General features: G+C 48.2%; 1 protein-coding gene across 4 annotated transcripts in view; it reads right to left on the bottom strand.

Moving 5' to 3' along the window:
* Positions 1-24,261, bottom strand: part of cadm2b (cell adhesion molecule 2b) — a 767,796-nt gene that overhangs the window by 150,382 nt on the left and 593,153 nt on the right. For all 4 annotated transcript variants that reach the window (XM_086007323.1, XM_086007320.1, XM_086007321.1 and 1 more), the window contains exon 6: positions 20,304-20,394. In XM_086007323.1, the coding sequence (XP_085863449.1) occupies positions 20,304-20,394 (91 nt within the window). The remainder of the gene's footprint in view (positions 1-20,303; positions 20,395-24,261) is intronic.

The raw sequence follows: 24,261 nt of genomic DNA, 5'->3' as shown, positions 1-24,261 counted from the left end.
CTGCATGCATTGTTTACTGTTTTCCTTTGAGTCCGGAGGATACTTTTACAGAATTCTGCATGTAGGATCTCAATTGGGTGTTTGTCCCATTTTGCAAATTCTTGTTGTGTTAGCGGTCCCCATACCTCACTGCCATAGAGCGCAATTGGTTCAATTACTGATTTGAAAATTTTGAGCCAAATGCTAATTGGGATTTCTATTTGGATTGATTTTTTGATGGCATAGAAAGCCCTTCTTGCTTTCTCTTTCAGTTCATTCACAGCCAGTTTGAAGTTTCCCGTAGGACTGATTTTTAAGCCCAAGTATGTGTAGTTAGTGGTTTGTTCAATTTTGGTTGTTCCTACTGTGAAATTTATTTTGGGTCCCTGATGTTTGGATCTTTGCTGGAACACAAGGACTTTGGTTTTTTGGGGATTTATTGTCAGGGCCCAAGTCTGGCAGTACGACTCTAGCAGGTCCAGGTTCTGCTGTAGACCCTCCTTAGTTGGTGACAGCAGAACCAGGTCGTCTGCATAGAGGAGGAATTTAACCTTGGATTCATATAGGGTGAGGCCGGGTGCTGTAGATTGTTCAAGTAGTTTTGCCAATCCATTTATGTAAATATTAAAGAGTGTCGGTGAGATTGAATTCAATGAGATCATGGCTGATCATCCAAATTCAGTACCCTGTCCCTGCCTTCTCCCCATACCCCTTGATCCCTTTAGCCTTAAGAAATATGTCCAACTCCTTCTTGAATATATTTAATGAATTGGTCTCTACTGCTTTCTGTGGTAGAGAATTCCACAGGTTCACCACTCTCTGGGTGAAGAAATTCCTCCTCATCTCTGTCCTAAATGGCTTACCCCTTATCCTTAGACTGTGACCCCTAGTTCTGGACTCCCCGACCATCAGGAACATCCTTCCTGCATCTAGTCTGTCTAGTCCTGTTAAAATTTTATAAGTTTCAATGAGATCCCCTCTCATTCTTCTAAACTCCAGCGAGTATAAGCCTAATCGACCCAATCTCTCCTCATACGTCATTCCTGCCATCCCAGGTATCAGCCTGGTGAATCTTCGCTGCACTCCCTCCATGCCCAGAACATCCTTCCTCAGATAAGGCGACCAAAACTGCACACAATACTCAAGGAGTGGTCTCACCAAGGCCCTGTACAACTGCAGCAAGACATCCTTGCTACTGTACTCAAACCCTCTCGCTACGAAGGCCAACATACCATTTGCCTTCTTAACCGCCTGCTGCACCTGCAGTGATTGGTGCACAAGGACACCCAGGTCTCGTTGCACTTCCCCTTCTCCCAATCTATTGCCGTTCAGATAATAATCTGCCTTCCTGTTTTTGCCACCAAAGTGGATAACCTCGCATTTATCCACATTATACTGCATCTGCCATGCATCTGCCCAATCACCCAACCTGTCCAAATCATACTGGAGTTTCATGACATCCTCCTCACAGCACACACGCCCACCCAGCTTTGTGTCATCTGCAAACTTGGAGAATGTTTCCACTTGTGGTGAAGAGCAAAACCAGAGGCCATCAATATAAGATAGTCACCAAGAAATCCAATAGGGAATTCAGAAGAAACTTCTTTACCCAGAGAGTGGTGAGAATGTGGAACTTGCTACCACAGGGAGTGGTTGAAGCGAATAGTATCGATGCATTCAAGGGGAGGCTGAACAAGCATATGAGGGAGAAGGGAATAGAGGGTTACGCTGTTAGATTTAGATGAGGAAAGACGGGAGGAGGCTCGAGTGGAGCATAAACACCGGCATGGACTGGCTGGGTGGAATGGCCTGTTTCTGTGCCGTATATCCTGTGTAAGACTGGTGAAATGGGCAGATACAATTTAACGTGGATAAGTGTGAAGTGATGCACTTTTGGAAGGATCAACATGGAGAGGTGGTATAATCTCAATGGTGCTATTTTGAGGGGATGAAAGAGCAGAGGGACCTGGGGGGGCAGATTCACAAATCTTTAAAGGTGGCCGGGCAAGTTGATAAGGTGGTTAAGAAAGTCTATGGGATACTTGGCTTTGTAAATAGGGGCATTGAATACAAAAACAAGGAAGTTATACTAAACCTTTACAAATCACTGGTTCGGCCCCAGCTGGAGGATTGTGTCCAATTCTGGGCACCACACTTTAGAAAGGATGTCAAGGCCTTAGAGAGGGTGCAGAGGAGATTTACTAGAATGGTTCCAGGGATGAGGGACTTCAGTTATGTGGAGAGATTGGAGAAACTGGGATGGTTCTCTTCAGAGCAGAGAAGGTTAAGGGGAGACCTAATAAGAGTTGTTCAAAATTGTCAGGGGATTTGATAGAACAAGAAGGGAGAAATTGTTTCCTCTGGCAAGTGGGTCAGTAATCAGAGGTCATAGATGTAAAATAATTGGCAAAAGAACTAGAGGGGGAATGAGGAGAATCTGTTCCACACAGAGGGTTGTTATGATCTGGAACGCACTACCTGAAAGGGTGCTGGAATCAGGTTCCATGGGAACTTTCAAAAGGCAATTGGACATGTACTTGAAGAGGACTAACTTGCAGGATTATGGGGGGAAAGCTGGGGTGTGGGACTAATTGGAGAGCTCTTTCAAAGAGCCGACACAGGCAAATAGCCTTCTTCTGTGCTGTAAGATTCTAGGGTTCTATTCTAAGAGCTGTCCTGGGACCACACTTTGAAAGTACTTCATTGGCTGTAAAGCACTTTGGGACGTCCTGTGGTCATGAAAGACGCTCTAGAATTGCAAGTCTTTCTTCTTTCAAACTGGGCTGCAGGACTGCAGGATAACCCAGAGATGGGTTAGATCAGGGGATTTTAAGAGGAGGACAAGAATTTTGAAGTTGATGCAGTGGGTTAGAGGGAGCGGGTGAGGATTGGCAAGGACATGGGGTCAAGTCTGTAAATGCCGTGGGAGCAGGTTTACTCACGTGGCTCTGACCCAAGGCTCAAACCTTACTTGTCCCTGCCGGCGTCACTTGCCATTGGGACCCCCACTCTGTCTCTGGCCATGGGCAGGCTGAGCTCCTAGAGACCAGTGCAGCCCAGCAATGCGCTGCCACCACGGGCTGGGCCGGGATGGGCTGGGCCGGGTTGGGCCGGGCTGGGCTGAGATGGGTTGGGATGGGCCGGGCTGGGCCGGGTTGGGCCGGGCTGGGCTGAGATGGGTTGGGATGGGCCGGGCCGGGCCGGGCTGGGCCGGGATGAGATGGGTTGGGATGGGCCGGGCCGGGCCGGGCCGGGCCGGGATGAGATGGGTTGGGCCGGGCTGAGATGGGCTGGGCTGAGATGGGTTGGGATGGGCCGGGCTGGGCTGGGTGGAGCAGCCCCTGACGTGGGGGGTCAGAGCTGCAGGAACAGCTTTGCAGAAATTGCGCACAGGTGAGAGAGCGGTGCGCATGTCGATGAATCTACCCTGCGGTATCACAGGTGGTTTGACTGCAAGGGAATTAATTAGGTAGTCGTTTACTTTGGAATGTGGACTCTATCCTGGAAAGTCTCTGAAAAAAATTGATATAAGTGATGCTTTTGTAATCAGTGTGTGTGAGGTTCCTGGGGTCAGTACTGGTGAATACACAGCATTGTAGGCACTGACTGCAGAAAGCACTTTGCCAGATACATGCTGTACGGAATTCCATCAATGCAGGATCAATGTGAAAGACCCTTCACAGCAGCCTGTGTGAATTCCAGTGACTGAATCTCTGCTCTCCCTGTTCTCATTAATGGTGGATGAAATATGAAAGGAATAAGAGCAGATGGAACACAACGCTTACAGTCTGAGTGGGCCATTGAGCAACTAGACTTACACCAGAGACACTCTGCATTCACTCCCTACAGTAACAGGAGCTACCAAGGAAAGGCTCCAAAAAGGGTCTTGGACTTTCTTCTAATTTGTCCATTCTCCTCTGCTCTCCCTAAGGTGGTGATATTTCCTGGGTACCATGGGCCAGGCGTTGTCTACCCTCAGGTAGCTAACCCAGGGGGCCACTCATCACATGGCAGTCAGTGCCAGCAGGAGATTTGACTGAGTCAGTTGTTCTGTCCAATCCGAATCTAGCATCACCCTGAATGAGCCACATGACATCGAGGCAGTGACCTCTCAAAACTCGAGACTCCCAAAACAAGCGCTCTACTCGGAGCTCCGGCACGGCAAGAGAGCCCCAGGTGGGCAGAGGAAGCATTTCAAGGACACCCTCAGAGCCTCCTTGAAAAAGTGTAACATCCCCACTGACACCTGGGAATCCCTGGCCCAAGACCGCATAAAGTGGAGGAGAAGCATCCGGGAAGACGCCGAACACCTTGAGTCTCTTTGCCGGGAGCAAGCGGAAGCCAAGCGCAGGCAGCGCAAGGAGCGCACGTCAACCCAAGCACCCCACCCACCCGCCCCTTCAACCACCGTCTGCCCCACCTGTGACAGAGACTGTAGGTCCCGCATTGGACTCATCAGTCACCTGAGAACTCATTTTTAGTGTGGAAGCAAGTCATCCTCGGTTCCGAGGGACTGCCTAAGAAGAAGAAGAAGTGACCTCTCCCCAAACATTTCAGCCACTTCATCAACGACCTTACTTCTGCCCTGAGGCTGGGAGTGGGGCTGTTCACTGGCAATCCCACACTGTTCATCTCCATTCACAACTCCTCCATAGGGACACAGGAACAGGAGGAGGCCATTCAGCCCCTCCAGCCTGTTCCGCCATTCAATGAAATCATGGCTGATCAGTGCTCTAACTCCATATACCCGCCTTTGGCCCATATCACTTAATACCTATAGTTATTATTCTAGTCCTCCAGATATAAAGGCCAGCATTCCATTAGCCTTTTTGTTTATTTTCTGTACCTGTTCATGACATTTTAATGATCTACATACCCGAACCCTCAAGTCTCTTTGGACCTCCGCTGTTTTGAGCTTTTCACCATTTAGAAAGTACCCTGTTCGATCCCTTTTAGGTCCAAAGTGGATGATCTCACATTTGCCTACATGAAATCCATTTGTCACAGTTTTGCCCATTCACCTAATCTATCGATATCCCTTTGTAATTTTATGCTTTCATCTACACCGCCTACAGTGTCGCCTATCTTTGAGTCATCGGCAAATTTGGATCTCTGATAAGGAAACTGCCTGTGCCAGCCCACAGCAAGCATGGGTAACATGGATGCCCCATGTTGCAGCCTGGAAGGAACATAGGAAGAGGAGGAGGCCATTCAGTCCCTCCAGCCTGTTCCGTCATTTAATGAGATCAGGGCTGATCTGTATCTTAACTCCATCTCCCCGCCTTGGTTCCAAAATCCTTAATACCCTTGATCAACAAAAGTCTAACATTCCCAGGTTCGGAATTTTCAATGGACAGTATTTTTTGGAGAATGAGCTCCAGATTTCCACAACCCTTTGTGTGAAGGAGTGGGAGGAGGTACAATAGCAAGACTTGCATTTCTATAGCGCCTTTCACCACCACCAGACGTCCCAAAGCACTTTACAGCCAATGAAGTGCTTTTTGGAGTGTAGTCACTGTTGTAATGTAGGAAACGCAGCAGCCCATTTGCGCACAGCAAGCTCCCACAAACAGCAATGTGATGATGACCAGATAAACTGTTTTAGTGATGTTGATTGAGGGATAAATATTGGCCCCAGGACACCGCGAACTCCCCTGCTCTTCTTCGAAATAGTGCCATGGGATCTTTTACGTCCGCCTGAGAGAGCAGACGGGGCCTCGGTTTTACATCTAATCCGAAAAACAGCACCTCTGACAGTGCAGCACTCCCTCAGCACTACCCTGGACTGTCAGCCTAGATTTTTGTGCTCAAGTCTCTGGAGAGGAACTTGAACCCACGACCTGCTGACTCTGAGGCAGCCACGGCTGACATGGTGAAGGGAATAGCTAAGAATGAAGGTAGTTAGGAGACATGGGAATAAAAGGGTCAATATGTATTCTAAACAAAAGAATCTCATGCATTTGCATTCTATACTGGAATGCTAAAGCTGGCCTCCTGAGATAAGCACCTGTACACTTCTCACACCCCAGACTATGGGAGAGGCCATACGTGACACAGAGTGGTGCTGCATGTGTCTCAAATAAAGTGAGTCCGGTGACCTTGAGCAAGGAGGTAAGAGGCATGGGAAAGTGAAGGGAAATAGCATTCAAACATATATTGCAGGCTAGCGAGGTAAGTTGCATGCCTTACGAGGACAGTTAGATTAGTGATTAACAGTCAAGAAAGCTAAGTAAACCAGCGACTTGGAACAGGAATTTGGATGTTTGCACCTGAGTATTCGAAGGACCTCGTCTCCCAAATCTAGTTCGCTCAATTTTGTAACTATTTCGCCTTATTTGAAGGATTAAACTCTGAATGTGAAACTTTTCTTGTCAGTGCATTGCCTCAGCATCACGGACTGAACTGGCATAAAACTAGCTGGCGAACAAAGCACCTTGGGACGCTTTACTACCTCAAAGGCACTAAAGAACCAGGGGTCACAGTCTAAGGATAAAGGGGTAAGCCATTTAGGACAGAGATGAGGAGGAATTTCTTCACCCAGAGAGTGGTGAACCTGTGGAATTCTCGACCACAGAAGGCAGTAGAGGCCAATTCATTAAATATATTCAAGAAGGATGTAGTGTATGTACTTTGCAGAAGGAACTATATTCTGCAGCCCCTGTATACTGCAGTACCAGTAGTGACCACTGTAGTGTATGTAACCTGTACCACCTGAAGAGGATACCTTAAGGTGATGGACTACTTTTTGATGGTTCCTGTACATTGTAGTACCGGTGGTGACCACACCGGTATATAAACCCTGCGGAGCAAAGTGTATCTCAGTTCAGCCCTGACCCTCAATCACTAAAGACCTGTTTACTTACTTCTGTAGTCTCTGTCCTGTTATTCAGTATAACTGCAATTGAAAACACAGACTCAACAACCACCCCTGTATATAAGCCTGTGTAGTAACTTTGCATAGTTAGTTCCAGTTTGTCTCCACTCAGTAAAGACCTGTTACAACCAACTCCTGCAGTCCGTGTCTCAATTACACACGGACATAATACTGGCGACAAGCAGATCCGAACTTACCTACAGTCTGCACCACCTCATGGGGATCCATCCCTGAAGTGAAGTTGTCAGAGGTCGAGGCCAGAAGGAAGAAAGAAAAAAAATAAAAATAAAACAATCAGAAGAAACGGGCGTCGACCGTGGGCAACCGCCTCTGATTCATCGGAGTGAAAGATTTGCAGGAGAGGCTGTCGAGAGCGGAGCTTGGTTATCCTGTCGATGGTGTTCCAGCTAATCCGGCTGGTGGCAGGTAGTACACTGATTTTTCCTGGGCTGCGGCGGGCTAGAGCTCGATCGGGTGGCTTTTCAACGGGGCCGAGCAGCGTTGTCGGGAAGAGGAGAGAGAGAGAGAGGGTGGAGCACACAGGGCGCAACCGGTGCTATGAAGCCGGGCAGCGTACAGACCCGAGAAGAGGGAGGAAAGTGTCCCGCAGGGTTGCTCCGACGACGGGGAAATAAAAGAAATTAGAAGCGCAGAAAGCCGCGAGGAGCTGCAGTTTGCCACGGTAACCGCAGAGAGCGGCGTTAGCAGCAGCACGGGGGGAAGTGCGCGAAGACCATAGGGCGTCGCCATCAAGGCATAAAACGCCAGCAACAGTGCTAGCAGCAGCGGAGAAGACGGAAAGCGCGGAGGCACCATTTTGTTAAATCGGGGAAGAAGGCAAAGCGCGGGAGGCGCCATCTTAGATTTCCAAGATGCCGAAGACTGGCAATATCACTGCCTTCGATAATGCAATAGAAGACTGGACCACGTATGTGGAAAGAGTCGAAGTATATTGCGAGGCAAACGAAGTAGCCGATGAGAAAAAGGCATCGGTACTACTAAACTTAATGGGCGCAAGAACGTACGGCCTATTGCGGAACCTGATTACTCCAGCCAAACCGATGGCGAAGAGTTTTAACGAAATTGTTGATATCCTACAGGAACACCTAAATCCTACACCGCTGCTGATAGCAGAAAGATTTAAATTCCACAGGAGAAATCAGCATAAAGATGAGAGCAATGCTGATTACCTTACGGAACTACACAAGCTATCAAAGCACTGCCAGTTCGGAGCAGGACTGACAGATACTCTACGGGACAAATTTGTCTGTGGACTCCTGAGTGAAGGAACCCAGAAGAGGTTACTCTCAGAGAAAGAGCTGATGCTAGATAAGGCTTTCAGCGTGGCAGTATCGTACGAAGCAGCAGCAAGGGGAGCTGCGGAAATACAGCAAAAGCCACAGGAATACGGCACCCATGAAATGACACGGGGATTTGAAAAATGTTATCGCTGCAGCAGAACAACCCATGACCAGAAGGACTGCTGGTCCAAGGACAAAATATGCAGGCAATGCGGAAAGATGGGACACATTGCACGAGTTTGCAGGTCTGGGAAGAAGACTAACGACAACAAAAAGGCTACTAAGGAACAGTACAGGAAAGTACAAAAGATGACGGACAGTAGTTCTGAAGACCACATGAGCAATAGTGAATCCGGGAACAAGAGACTAAGCTGTCTCAAACTTCACAACGTAATCGCAAAAGAGGATCACCGAACCATTTGGGTCACCCTCACGATAGCAGGGTCCCAAGTCAAAATGGAATTGGATACAGGATCAGCCCTGACCGTCATGAATCGACGAGACTACGAGCGGCTATTCTCACACATACCCTTGAAAGAGACATCCATTGTCTTGAAGACGTATACGGGGCAAAAAGTATACCCCAGTGGGAAAATAAGGGTGCCTGTCGAATACAACAGCAAGGAAATACAGAAATTGTATCTGCACATACTGCAAGATGGTGGACCACCGTTATTAGGATGTGAATGGATCAGAAAGATAAGTTTAGACTGGCACCCCATTCAGGCACTGACGGTGGCTGGTATAAAGGATGACGACGTCACACCTGGACGATTGTCAAAAATCTTAGCTAACGCCAAAGAGGTATTTCAACAAGAACTGGGAACTCTTAAAGGCGTAACCGCCTCGATAAAAATAGAAGAGAATGCAATTCCCAAGTTTTTCAAAGCAAGACCGGTACCATATGCAATTCACCCAGCCGTCGAGGCAGAGCTGGAGAATCTGGAGAATGCAGGCGTGTTATCTAAGGTAGACTGGAGCGAGTGGGCGACACCCATCGTTCCTGTCATGAAGAAAACGTTAAACAATAAGTCTGAGGAGCCAAGGAAGGTTCGCATCTGTGGGGACTTCAAGGTGACGGTGAACCCAGTCCTTCACACAGTACAATATCCTCTCCCGAGGATAGAAGATATTTTCGCCTCACTATCTGGAGGGAAGCGTTTTACAAAAATTGACCTAGCACAAGCATATTTGCAGATGGAAGTTGAAGAATCCTCTAGGAAGTATCTCACGATAAACACTCACAAAGGCCTTTACCAGTATAATCGACTGGTATTCGGAGTAGCATCAGCTCCGGCGATATGGCAAAGAGCGATGGAACAAGTCCTGCAAGGGATTCCGGGGACTCAGTGTTACTTGGACGACATCCTAGTGACAGGTGAAGATGACAGTGAACACCTTGCCAACCTAGAGCAGGTGCTCACTAGACTAAGAGAACATGGGCTATGAGCCAATCGCCCCAAGTGCGAGTTTTTTAAGAAACAGATATCGTATTGTGGCCACGTGATTGATGAAGAGGGGTTACATAAGTCCCCTGACAAAATTGAAGCGGTAGTTAAGGCTCCAGCGCCTGAAAATGTGTCGCAACTGAGGTCATTCCTCGGATTGGTGAATTACTACCGTAAGTTTTTGCCGAATTTGTCCACAATTCTGCACCCACTGAACGCCCTACTACAAACTGGAGTAGCATGGAAATGGAGTGATGAATGTAAGCGGGCCTTTCAGAAGAGTAAAGACCTAATCACTTCAAGAGAAGTATTGGCTCACTACAACCCATCACCACCAATAAGACTGGTGTGTGATGCGTCTCCCTACGGCATTGGAGCGGTACTGTCACATAAATTCCTTGATGGTTCAGAGAGGCCGATAGCTTTTGTGTCACGCTCGTTAACTTCAGCCGAGCGTAACTACGCCCAGATTGACAGAGAGGCCCTCAGTCTGGTGTGGGGGGTGAAGAAGTTCAATCACTACCTGCACGGTCAGAAATTTACTCTACTAACTGATCATCAACCTCTTGTCTCCATTTTCAACCCTCAGAAGGGCGTCCCGATAATGACAGCACAACGGCTACAGAGGTGGTCCCTTTTCCTAGGGGCACACCAATGACATCGAGTACAAAGGGACTAAACAGCATGGGAATGCTGATGGATTGTCACGCCTACCGTTGCCGACGGTGGAAGAAGCACCTGCAGTGGATCCAGTGGAGATATTCCACTCGGCCATAGTTGAATGTCTACCTGTGACGAATGCAAACATAGAAAAGGAAACACGAAATGACCCGACACTCTCCTGGGTCTATGATTTAACGGTGAAGGGATGGCCAGCACATGGCAAACCACTGTTGCCAGCATTCTCGCCGAGAAGAGAACAGCTGTCAGTGTGCAGAGGAACCTTGATGTGTGGATCCAGAGTAGTCATTCCACCCAAATTGAAGGATAGAGTGCTCAATGAGCTTCATGAGGGTCATCTGGGAGGGGTAAAAATGAAGAACTTAGCCAGAGCGTTTGTGTGGTGGCCGGGAATCGATAGAGAAATCGAAGAGATGAGCAAGAGCTGTACAGGATGCCAGAAGGTCCAAAACGCCCCACCACAAGCCCCTCTACATCCATGGGAGTGGCCCTCATCTCCATGGCAAAGGGTGCACATTGATTTTTATGGACTCGATGTTTTTAATTGCGGTGGATGCACATTCAAAGTGGCCAGAGGTAATAGAAATGTCCTCAACCACCACAGAAAAAACTATCACAGTCTTACGAACCATATTCGCTAGAAATGGGCTGCCTGAACAGATTTGCTCCGACAATGGACCACAGTTTGTGTCTGAAGAGTTCCGGAGGTTCTTAAAGAACAATGGTGTTAAGCATTACACATCCGCCCCATATCATCCAGCCACCAATGGATTGGCTGAAAGGTTCGTTCAAACATTCAAGAAGGCTATCAAGGCAATGTGTAATGAAGACATACCCCTACAACACAAGGTGGATAACTTCTTGTTTGCCTACCGGAATGCGACACATGCGGTTACCAACCAAACTCCAGCCATGATGTTCTTCAATCGAAGACTACGATGCCGCTTGGATTTGGTTAAGCCAAACATCAGAAGAGATGTGGAGAACAGGCAGTTTCAGAATATGAATGAAAGGCCGACCAGGAGTTTTAAGATAGGTCAACCAGTTTTGGCCCGGGACTACCGCACAGAGAAATGGCAGCCAGGAACGATCTGTACACGGCAAGGACCTCTAATGTATACCGTGGACGTTGGAGAGAGCATTGTAAGACGCCATGCTGACCAGATTCTAGAGTCACTGGAAAACGTCAATTCCACACCACGATCCGATACACCTGGCGATGAAACCGAAGTACCAATTGCATCTACCTCAGAATCGGGAATATTGGAAGCAGACGAACCAAACAACAACGTTGATCCCGAATCAACTTTGCCAGAAGAACCTGATACCCCAAAGAGGCGTTATCCAGACAGAATCAGGAAGCCTCCTCAAAGACTGAACTTATAATTGCTTAACTTCAGCTAATGTATATGACAACTGTAATTGTAAATATGTTATTTAATTATTAATCGAATGTTATGTACTGTTTAGCTAAAAGGGGAGGAATTGTAGTGTATGTACTTGCAGAAGGAACTATATTCTGCAGCCCCTGTATACTGCAGTACCAGTAGTGACCACCCCTGTATATAAGCCTGTGTAGTAACTTTGCATAGTTAGTTCCAGTTTGTCTCCACTCAGTAAAGACCTGTTATAACCAACTCCTGCAGTCCGTGTCACAATTACATACGGACATAATAAAGGAGTTGGACATATTTCTTGAGGCTAAAGGGATCAAGGGATATGGGGAGAAAGCAGGGACCGGGTACTGAGTTTGGATGATCAGCCGTGATCTCATTAAATGGCGGAGCAGGCTCGAGGGGCCGAATGCCTACTCCTGCTCCTATCTTCTATGTTTCTATGTTTCTATATAAATACAAGTTGTGGTTGTTGCTGTAACTGGGTGACCTTGACTGCCACGGTCAGGTCTCCTGCCAGCAGGCGGCACAGCCCTATAACAGGCTGGGGCCTGCAGAGGTAGCCTTCCTCCGTCACTCCCAGCTACCTATGCATGGGCTGTAGACTGGGTTGGTGGCACAATGGGGGGACTGGGCAGTCTGGCTCTGTCACCCACCATAGGATCAGGAGGAGGCCATTCAGCCCCTCCAGCCGCATCTGCCATTCAATGAGATCATGCCTGATCGAAACCTCAACTCCAACTACAACAACAACAACTTGCATTTATACAGCACCTTTAACGTAGTAAAATGTCCCAAGGTGCTTCACAGGAGCGTTATCAAACAAAATTGACACCGAGCCACAGAAACATTAGGACAGGTGACCAAAAATAGTTCTTATTAGCAGAGGGCTCGAGGACCAGAGGATTCAGATTCAAGGTGATTGGCAAAAGAACCAAAGGCGACATGAGGAAAACTTTTTTATGCAGCGAGTGGTTAGGATCTGGAATGCACTGCCTGAAAGGGTGGTGGAGGCAGATTCAATCGTGGCTTTCAAAAGGGAGTTGGATAAATAGCTGAAAGACAAATATTTGCAGGGCTCCGGGGAAAGGGCGGGGGAGTGGGACTGGCTGAAGTGCTCTTGCAGAGAGCTGGCACGGGCTCGATGGGCCGAATGATCTCCTTCTGTGCTGTAACCATTCTAGGATTCTAAGCTTGGTCAAAGAGGTAGGTTTTAAGGAGCGACTTCAAGGAGAAGAGCTCGAGAGGCGGAGAGGTTTAGTGAGGGAATTCCAGAGCTTAGGCTGAAGGCATGGAGATCAGTGGTGGGGTGAAGGAAATTGGAGATGCACAAGAGGCCAGAATTGGAGGAACGCAGAAATCTTGGAAGATTGTACGGCTGGAGGAGATTACAGAGATAGGGAGGGGCGAGGTCATGGAGAGATTTGAACACAAGGATGATCATTTTGAAATCGAGGCGTTGCTTAACTGGGAGCCAATGTAGGTCAGCGAGCACAGGGGTGAGGGGTGAACGAGAATTGGTGTGAGTTACAACACGGGGCAGCAGAGTTTTGGATGAGCTGAAGTTTACAGAAAGTGCAAGGTTGGAGGTCGGCCAGGAAAGCGTTGGAATAATCGAGTCTAGAGGTAACAAAGGCAAGGATGAGGGTTTCAGTAATAGATGAGTAGAGGCAGGGGTGGAGGTGGGTGATGTTACGGAGGTGGAAGTAGGTGGTCATGGTGATGGCGCGGATATGGGGTTGGAAGCTCAGCTCAGGGTCAAATAGGGTCACAGCCTCTGCTCCCCTGACCCTGGGTTAATCCTATGTCCCAGAGAATGTTCTCTGTTCCTCCAGCTGTGGCCTCCTGTACGTTCTTCTCTTCCTCACTTCACTGTGCTTGGCCATCTGCTGGGTTAGTGAGGCAGAACCAAACTGACTCCTTCCCTGCAGTTAAACCTTCAGGGGCCATTTGGTACATTTTCCCCTTCTTGTTATGGAATATTTGACTGTTTCCGCCTTTGTTTTAGGGGTTAATGAGGTAAGTTTTCCCCTTTGCTGCTATGGCGATTTGGGGAAATGTCCTCTTGAGGGGGAGTTGGGGTTTGTTCCTCCCTCATGTTGTACCTGTCCACGTTCCTTGATGTGCCTGTGCTTACAGGTGTGGATGGGCAGTCTGTCCCTACACTGCCTGATACACCCTGTAGTCAGCCACAGGAGGGAACAGATACCACCCGGATTTGAGGTTCCTGCCCTGTTGACAATGGAGCCCTCACCCAGAACTGAACATGGAATAACCCAAACATCCATCCTCACTACTTGGTGTTCAGGAGTAGCAGCACCACACTTACAGAATCATAGAGCACAGGAGGCCATTCAGCCCATCGATCCAGTGCCAGCTCTTTGAAAGAGCGCTCCAATTAGTCCCACTACCCCGCTCTTTCCCCACAGCTCTGCAAATTTTTCCTTTTCAAGTATTTATCCAATTCCCTTTTGAAAGTTACTACTGAATCTGCTTCCACCGCCCTTTTTTTAATTCATTCCTGGGATCTGGGCGTCGCTGGCAAGACCAGCATTTATTGCCCATCCCTAGTTGCCCTTGAGAAGGTGGTGGTGAGCCGTCTTCTTGAACCGCTGCAGTCCGTGTGGTGAAGGTGCTCCCACAGTGCTGTTAGGGAGGGAGTTCCAGGATTGTGACCCAGTGACGATGAAGAATCGGCCAATATATTTCTAAGTCAGTGCCACCACAACTCGCTGCATAAAAATAATCTCCTCATCTCACCTCTGCTTTTTTTGCCAATTACTTGAAATCTGTGTCCTCTGGTTACCGACCCTCCTGCCGGTGGAAAGTTTCTCCCTATCTACTCTATCAAAACCCCTCATAATTTTAAATATCTCTATTAAACACCTTGACAGTTTATGTAAAACAATCAGATGTTGAATTGCTGAATAGAGATTCTACTGCACAAGAGGAGCAACACAGTTCAGTGTCCCAATTTATTCACCTCTGTTCTGTATTCATCAAGTTAACACTGAGCTATTTGATTAGACCACAAGTGAGATATCAAATATCAGATTAAAATAAAATTGATTTTATCGCTTGTATTTGATTTTAATCAGGGCTGCTATCAGTGTGAAATGGATTGTGTGCTGAATGGTGTGCCGTCGAGGGTATTGTACTTATCCAGGTCAAAGCACCTCCGAGACTTCACCTGCTCGGCTATTATTATATTTTTTGGTCTCAATTTTCTGCTCATTGAAGTGATGGATGTTGGTGCAGGCAAATAGACAGCAGTTCGTGCACCAGAGCTAATACAAACAAACTAAACCAGGCAAAGCACAGCTTAAAGTAAAGCTCCCTCTACACTGTCCCATCAAACACTCCCAGGGCAGGTACAGCACGGGGTTAGATACAGAGTAAAGCTCCCTCTACACTGTCCCATCAAACACTCCCAGGACAGGTACAGCACGAGTTAGATACAGAGTAAAGCTCCCTCTACACTGTCCCATCAAACACTCCCAGGGCAGGTACAGCACGGGGTTAGATACAGAGTAAAGCTCCCTCTACACTGTCCCATCAAACACTCCCAGGGCAGGTACAGCACGGGTTAGATACAGAGCAAAGCTCCCTCTACACTGTCCCATCAAACACTCCCAGGGCAGGTACAGCACGGGTTAGATACAGAGTAAAGCTCCCTCTACACTGTCCCATCAAACACTCCCAGGGCAGGTACAGCACGGGTTAGATACAGAGTAAAGCTCCCTCTACAGTGTCCCATCAAACACTCCCAGGGCAGGTATAGCACGGGTTAGATACAGAGTAAAGCTCCCTCTACACTGTCCCATCAAACACTCCCAGGGCAGGTACAGCACGGGTTAGATACAGAGTAAAGCTCCCTCTACACTGTCCCATCAAACACTCCCAGGGCAGGTACAGCACGGGTTAGATACAGAGTAAAGCTCCCTCTACACTGTCCCATCAAACACTCCCAGGGCAGGTACAGCACGGGTTAGATACAGAGTAAAGCTCCCTCTACACTGTCCCATCAAACTCTCCCAGGGCAGGTACAGCACGGGTTAGATACAGAGTAAAGCTCCCTCAACACTGTCCCATCAAACACTCCCAGGGCAGGTACAGCACGGGTTAGATACAGAGTAAAGCTCCCTCTACACTGTCCCATCAAACACTCCCAGGGCAGGTACAGCACGGGTTAGATACAGTGTAAAGCCCCCTCTACACTGTCCCATCAAACGCTCCCAGGGCAGGTACAGCACGGGTTAGATACAGAGTAAAACCCCCTCTACACTGTCCCATCAAACACTCCCAGGGCAGGTACAGCACGGGTTAGATACAGATTAAAGCTCCCTCTACACTGTCCCATCAAACACTGCCAGGGCAGGTACAGCACGGGTTAGATACAGAGTAAAGCTCCCTCTACACCGTCCCATCAAACACTCCCAGGGCAGGTACAGCACGGGTTAGATACAGAGTAAAGCTCCCTCTACACTGTCCCATCAAACACTCCCAGGGCAGGTACAGCGTGGGTTAGATAGAGAGTAAAGCTCCCTCTACACCGTCCCATCAAACACTCCCAGGGCAGGTACAGCACGGGTTAGATACAGAGTAAAGCTCCCTCTACACTGTCCCATGAAACACTCCCAGGGCAGGTACAGCACGGGTTAGATACAGAGTAAAGCTCCCTCTACACTGTCCCATCAAACACTCCCAGGGCAGGTACAGCATGGGTTAGATACAGAGTAAAGCTCCCTCTACACTGTCCCATCAAACACTCCCGGGGCAGGTACAGCACGGGTTAGATACAGAGTAAAGCTCCCTCTACACTGTCCCATCAAACACTCCCAGGGCAGGTACAGCACGGGTTAGATACAGAGTAAAGCTCCCTCTACACTGTCCCATCAAACACTCCCAGGGCAGGTACAGCGTGGGTTAGATAGAGAGTAAAGCTCCATCTACACCGTCCCATCAAACACTCCCAGGGCAGGTACAGCACGGGTTAGATACAGAGTAAAGCTCCCTCTACACTGTCCCATCAAACACTCCCAGGGCAGGTACAGCACGGGTTAGATACAGAGTAAAGCTCCCTCTACACTGTCCCATCAAACACTCCCAGGGCAGGTACAGCATGGGTTAGATACAGAGTAAAGCTCCCTCTACACTGTCCCATCAAACACTCCCGGGGCAGGTACAGCACGGGTTAGATACAGAGTAAAGCTCCCTCTACACTGTCCCATCAAACACTCCCAGGGCAGGTACAGCACGGGTTAGATACAGAGTAAAGCTCCCTCTACACTGTCCCATCAAACACTCCCAGGGCAGGTACAGCACGGGTTAGATACAGAGTAAAGCTCCCTCTACACTGTCCCATCAAACACTCCCAGGGCAGGTACAGCACGGGGTTAGATGCAGAGTAAAGCTCCCTCTACACTGTCCCATCAAACACTCCCAGGGCAGGTACATCACGGGTTAGATACAGAGTAAAGCTCCCTCTACACTGTCCCATCAAACACTCCCAGGGCAGGTACAGCACGGGTTAGATACAGAGTAAAGCTCCCTCTACACTGTCCCATCAAACACTCCCAGGGCAGGTATAGCACGGGTTAGATACAGAGTAAAGCTCCCTCTACACTGTCCCATCAAACACTCCCAGGGCAGGTACAGCACGGGTTAGATACAGAGTAAAGCTCCCTCTACACTGTCCCATCAAACACTCCCGGGGCAGGTACAGCACGGGTTAGATACAGAGTAAAGCTCCCTCTACACTGTCCAATCAAACACTCCCAGGGCAGGTACAGCACGGGTTAGATACAGAGTAAAGCCCCCTCTACACTGTCCCATCAAACACTCCCAGGGCAGGTATAGCACGGGTTAGATACAGAGTAAAGCTCCCTCTACACTGTCCCATCAAACACTCCCAGGGCAGGTACATCACGGGTTAGATACAGAGTAAAGCTCCCTCTACACTGTCCCATCAAACACTCCCAGGGCAGGTACAGCACGGGTTAGATACAGAGTAAAGCTCCCTCTACACTGTCCCATCAAACACTCCCAGGGCAGGTACAGCACGGGTTAGATACAGAGTAAAGCCCCCTCTACACTGTCCCATCAAACACTCCCAGGGCAGGTATAGCACGGGTTAGATACAGAGTAAAGCTCCCTCTACACTGTCCCATCAAACACTCCCAGGGCAGGTACAGCACGGGTTAGATACAGAGTAAAGCTCCCTCTACACTGTCCCATCAAACACTCCCGGGGCAGGTACAGCACGGGTTAGATACAGAGTAAAGCTCCCTCTACACTGTCCAATCAAACACTCCCAGGGCAGGTACAGCACGGGTTAGATACAGAGTAAAGCCCCCTCTACACTGTCCCATCAAACACTCCCAGGGCAGGTATAGCACGGGTTAGATACAGAGTAAAGCTCCCTCTACACTGTCCCATCAAACACTCCCAGGGCAGGTACAGCACGGGTTAGATACAGAGTAAAGCTCCCTCTACAGTGTCCCATCAAACACTCCCAGGGCAGGTACAGCACGGGTTAGATACAGAGTAAAGCTCCCTCTACACTGTCCCATCAAACACTCCCAGGGCAGGTACAGCACGGGTTAGATACAGAGTAAAGCTCCCTCTACAGTGTCCCATCAAACACTCCCAGGGCAGGTACAGCACGAGTTAGATACAGAGTAAAGCTCCCTCTACAGTGTCCCATCAAACACTCCCAGGGCAACTCTCCTTCCGTATCCCTGAGGCCGAGGTAATCTCGGTCTTGGCTGCTCCACTCTCAGTGCTGCTTCATGGCAGCTCCCAGGAAATATTTCCTCAGCAGAGGCCAGTCCCCGATTTTCCATTCATACTCAAGCTGTATTCGGCAGCCCATTTCACAACAGCTTTTAAGAAAAAGTGAAACAAATTCATACCTTTTCAAACATACCCACCTTCTCCCCATATCCCTCAAGCCTCCTCTCTATAGACCACTTCTTACTGGCATCTTGACACCACTTGTGTTCAGTGCTCTTCCCTGATAACTCACATCCACAACAGACTTACCCTTTGGGTGTGAAGTGTCCGCTAACTTCGGATTCTAATGTCTATGTTGTGCCCCCTGGGAGTCGAGTCTTGAACCACGGTGAAGAATTTACCTGCCAATTCCTTTTATAATCTTAAAAATTTCAATTAGGCCACCCACATTCCAAAGAATAGACCCTAAGTTGGAACCTTCTTGGTGTCTTGCCTGTGTCCCTTCTCCAGAGCAGTAACACTCTTCCTTTGAAGCATAAGCAGAAGTGAGGGGTTTTGATCGAGTAACTAAATAGAAACTGTTTCCAGTGGCAGGAGGGTGGGTAACCAGAGGACACAGACTTAAGGTAATCGGCAAAAGAACCAGAGGGGAGATGAGGAGAAATGTTTTTACGCAGCGAGTTGTTGTGATCTGGAATGCGCTGCCTGAAAGGGCGGTGGAAGCAGATTCAATAGTAACTTTCAAAAGGGAATTAGATAAATACTTGAAAAGGAGAAATTTTGCAGGGGAGAGAGTGGGGGAGTGGGTCTCATTGGAGAGCTCTTTCAAAGAGCCGGCACAGGCACAATGGGCCGAGTGGCCTTTATTGCAAGCGGGTTGGAGTATAAGAGTAAGGAAGTCTTGCTGCAATTGTACAGGGCCTTGGTGAAACCACACCTGGAGTACTGTGCACAGTTTGGTCTCCTTATCTAAGGAAGGATATACTTGCCTTGGAGGCGGTGCAACGAAGGTTCACTAGATTGATTCCTGGGATGAGAGGGCTGTCCTATGAGGAGAGATTGTGTAGAATGGGCCGATACTCTCTGGAGTTTAGAAGAATGAGAGGTGATCTCATTGAAACATACAAGATTCTGAGGGGGATTGACAGGGTAGATGCTGAGAGGTTGTTTCCCCTGGCTGGAGAGTTTAGAACTAGGAGGCATAGTCTCAAGATAAGGGGTCGGCCATTTAAGACTGAGACAAGGAGGAATTTCTTCACTCAGGGTTGTGAATCTTTGGAATTCTCTGCCCCAGAGGGCTGTGAATGCTGAGTCTTTGAGTATATTCAAGGCTGAGATCGATAGATTTTTGGACTCTAGGGGAATCAAGGGATATGGAGATCGGGCGGGAAAGTGGAGTTGAGGTCGATGATCAGCCATGATCTTATTGTAAGAGGTCACACAACACCAAGTTATAGTCCAACAGCTTTATTTGAAATCACAAGCTTTCGGAGCGCTGCTCCTTCGTCTTGGTGTTGTGTGACTTCTTACATTTGTCCACCCCAGTCCAACACCGGCATCTCCACATCATGATCTTATTGAATGGCAGAGCAGGCTCGAGGGGCCGTATGGCCTACTCCTGCTCTTATTTCCTATGTTCTTATGAATGGCCTCCTTCTGTGATGTAAGATTCTATGATTCTATGATACTCCATTGGGGAGTCTGACAGCAACAGTACAATCTTATTCACTCGTAATCCATCTAACTGCTAATGCAGCTCATCCTTTACTTTTCTTGAACCAGCTAACAGCCACCTGAACATTCATATTTTAACATCATCAGCTGAGACTGGGATATAAATCAGGAATCCTGTACACACGACCATTGTAAATACTGAAGAATGTTCACTTACGTTGGGTTCCCAGTAGCCCGACACTCTAGCCTCAATTCATCTCCCTCTCGTGCAAAGTTCCTGGAGAAATCAATCTTCACCGAAGGTACATCTGCAATAAATCAAAAAAGGCAGGAGATAATGTGTACTGCTTTGGATTCCAGGCTTGGGCTGATGAGAGACAGGTAACATTCGCGTCACCCAAGTGCCAGGCAACGACTATCTCCAACAAGCCAGAGTCTAACCACCGCCCCTTGACATTCAATGGTTTTATCATCGCCGAATCCCCCACCATCAACATCCTGGGGGTCACCATTGACCAGAAACTTAACTGGACCAGCCACATAAATACTGTGGCTACAAGAGCAGGTCAGAGGCTGGGTATTCTGCGCCGAGTGTCTCACCTCCTGACTCCCCAAAGCCTTTCCAACATCTACCAGGCACAAGTCAGGAGTGTGATGGAATACTCTCCACTTGTCTGGATGAGTGCAGCTCCAACAACACTCAAGAAGCTCGACACCATCCAGGACAAAACAGCCCACTCGATTGGCACCCCATCCACCACCTTAAACATTCACTCCCTCCACCACCGGCGCACCGTGGCTGCAGTGTGTACCATCTACAAGGTGCACTGCAGCAACTCGCCAAGGCTTCTTCGAGAGCACCTTCCAAAGCCGCGACTTCTGCCACCTAGGGCAAGGGCAGCAGGCGCATGGGAACACCATCAACAACAACAACTTGTATTTATATAGCGCCTTTAACATAGTAAAACATCCCAAGGCGCTTCACAGAAATATTATAAGACAAAGATTTGACACCGAGCCACATAAGGAGAAATAAGGACAGAAAGAGGTAGGTTTTAAGGAGCGTCTTAAAGGAGGAAAGAGAGGTAGAGAGGTGGAGAGGTTCAGGGAGGGAATTCCAGAGCTTAGGGCCTAGGCAACAGAAGGCATGGCCACCAATGGTTGAGCGATTATAATCAGGGATGCTCAAGAGGGCAGAATTAGAGGAGCGCAGACATCTCGGGGGGTTGTGGGGCTGAAGGAGATTACAGAGATAGGGAGGGGCGAGGCCATGGAGGGATTTGCAAACAAGGATGAGAATTTTGAAATCGAGACGCTGCTTAACTGGGAGCCAATGTAGGTCAGCGAGCACAGGGATGATGGGCGAACGGGACTTGGTGCGAGTTAGGACACGAGCAGCCGAGTTTTGGATGACCTCAAGTTTACGTAGGGTAGAACATGGGAGGCCGGCCAGGAGTGCGTTGGAATAGTCAAGTCAAGAGGTAACAAAGGCATGGATGAGGGTTTCAGCAGCGGATGAGCTGAGGCAAGGGCGGAGACGGGCGATGTTATGGAGGTGGAAATAGGCGGGCTTAGTTATGCCGTAGTTATGTGGTCAGAAGCTCATTTCAAGGTCAAATATGACACCAAGGTTGCGAACAGTGTGGTTCAGCCTCAGACAGATGCCAGGGAGAGGGATGGGGTCAGTGGCTCAGGAACGGAGTTTGTGGTGGGGATCGAAAACAATGGCTTCGGTCTTCCCAATATTTAATTGGAGAAAATTTCTGCTGATCCAATACTGGATGTTGGACAAGCAGTCTGACAATTCAGAGACCGCGGAGGGGTCGCGAGAAGTGGTAGTGAGGTAGAGCTGGGTATCGTCAGTGTACATGTGGAAACTGACGCTGTGTTTTCAGATGATGTCATCGAGGGGCAACATATAAATGAGAAACTGGAGGAGGCCAAGGATAGATCCTTGGGGAACACCAGAGGTAACAGTGCGGGAGCGGGAAGAGAAGCCATTGCAGGTGATTCTCTGGCTACGATTAGATAGATAAGAATGGAACCAGGTGAGTGCAGTCCCACCCAGCTGGACGACGGTGGAGAGGATTTATAGGAGGACGGAGTGGTCAATGGAGTTGAGGCAGAAGATCAGCCATGATCTTATTGAATGGCGGAGCAGGCTCGAAGGGCCGAATGGCCGACTCCTGCCCCTATTTCTTATGTTCTTATGTTCAACCATGTCAAAGGCTGCAGGCAAGTCAAGAAGGACGAGGAGGGATAGTTTACATAAGAACATAAGAACATAAGAAATAGGAGCAGGAGTAGGCCAATCGGCCCCTCGAGCCTGCTCCGCCATTCAATAAGATCATGGCTGATCTGATCCTAACCGCCAATCCACTATCACAGAACCATCTCCTGAATCTAACAGAATTAGACACACGAAATAGGAGCAGGATCAGGCTACACGGCCCCTGGGCCCGCTCCGCTACCCACAGGGCCATGACCGATCCGAACCTAGACTCATGTCCAAATTCCTGCCCGCTCCCCGTAACCCTTAATTCCCTTTACTTCTAGGAAACTGTCTATTTCTGTTTTAAATTTATGTAATGATGTAGTTTCTACAGTTTTTTGGGGCAGCATATTCCATGGACCTACCACCCTCTGAGTGAAGTAGTTCCTCCTCATCTCAGTTTTGAAAGAGCAGCCCCTTATTCTAAGGCTATGCCCCCTAGTTCTAGTTTCACCCATCATCGGGAATATCCTCCCCGCATCCACCCGATCCAACCCCTTCACAATCTTATATGTTTCAATAACATCGCCTCTCATTCTTCTGAACTCCAATGAGTAGAGTCCCAATCTACTCAACCTCTCCTCATATGTCCATCCCCTCATCCCCGGGATTAACCGAGTGAACCTTCTTTGTACTGACTCGAGAGCAAGTATGTCTTTTCTTAAGTATGGACACCAAAACTGTATGCAGTATTCCAAGTGCGGTCTCACCAATACCTTGTACAACTGAAGCAATACCTCCCTATTTTTATATTCTATCCCCCTAGCAATGAAAGCCAACATTCCATTGGCCTTCTTAATCACTTGCTGCACCTCAATACTAACCTTTTGAGTTTCGTGCACCAGGACCCCCAGATCCCTTTGTACTTCAGTACTTTCAAGTTTCTTGCCATTAAGATAATAACTTGCTCTACGATTTTTCCTGCCAAAGTGCATAACCTCACACTTTCCAGTATTGTATTCCATCTGCCAAATCTCTGCCCACTTACTTAGCCTGTCTATGTTCCCTTGCAGGTTTTTTATGTCCTCCTCACTCACTACTTTCCCTCCCATCTTAGTATCATCTGCAAACTTTGATATGTTACACTCGGTCCCCTCCTCCAAATCGTTAATATAGATTGTAAAGAGTTGGGGACCCAGCACTGACCCCTGCGGAACACCACTAGTTACTGATTGCCAGTCTGAGAATGAACCATTTATCCCAACTCTCTGCCTTCTGTTAGATAGCCAATCCTCTATCCATGCCAGAATATTACCCCCAATCCCGTGATTTTTTATCTAAAGCAATAATCTTTTGTGTGGCACCTTGTCAAATGCCTTTTGGAAGTCTAAATACACTACGTCCACTGGTTCCCCTTTATCCACCCTATATGTTACTTCCTCAAAGAACTCCAGCAAATTTGTCAAACATGACTTCCCCTTCATAAAACCATGCTGACTTTGTCCTATTAAATTATGATTATCCAAATGTCCTGTTACTGTCTCCTTAATAATGGACTCCAAAATTTTACCTACCACAGATGTTAGGCTAACCGGTCTATAGTTTCCAGCCTTCTGTCTACTGCCCTTTTTAAATAAGGGTGTTACATTAGCAGTTTTCCAGTCTGCCGGGACCTTTGCTGAGTCCAGGGAGTTTTGGAAAATTATTACCAATGCATCCACAATCCCTACCGCCACTTCCCTCAAGACCCTAGGATGTAAGCCATCAGGTCCAGGTGATTTATCTGCCTTGAGTCCCATTATTTTACCGAGTACCACTTCCTTAGTGATTTTGATCGTGTTTAGCTCCTCCCCCCCTTTAGCCCCCTGTTTGTCCAGTGTTGGGATATTCTTAGTGTCCTCTACTGTAAAGGCTGATACAAAATATTCATTTAGTGTTTTTGCCATCTCCATATTTCCCACCA

The sequence above is a fragment of the Somniosus microcephalus genome, chromosome 14 (assembly GCF_052327205.1).
Source record: "Somniosus microcephalus isolate GS21.2 chromosome 14, FLI_Smic_1.0, whole genome shotgun sequence".
In the NCBI taxonomy this organism is placed as follows: domain Eukaryota; kingdom Metazoa; phylum Chordata; class Chondrichthyes; order Squaliformes; family Somniosidae; genus Somniosus; species Somniosus microcephalus.
The sequence above is the reverse complement of the archived record's forward strand: the minus strand, read 5'-3'. Positions and strand labels throughout refer to the sequence as shown.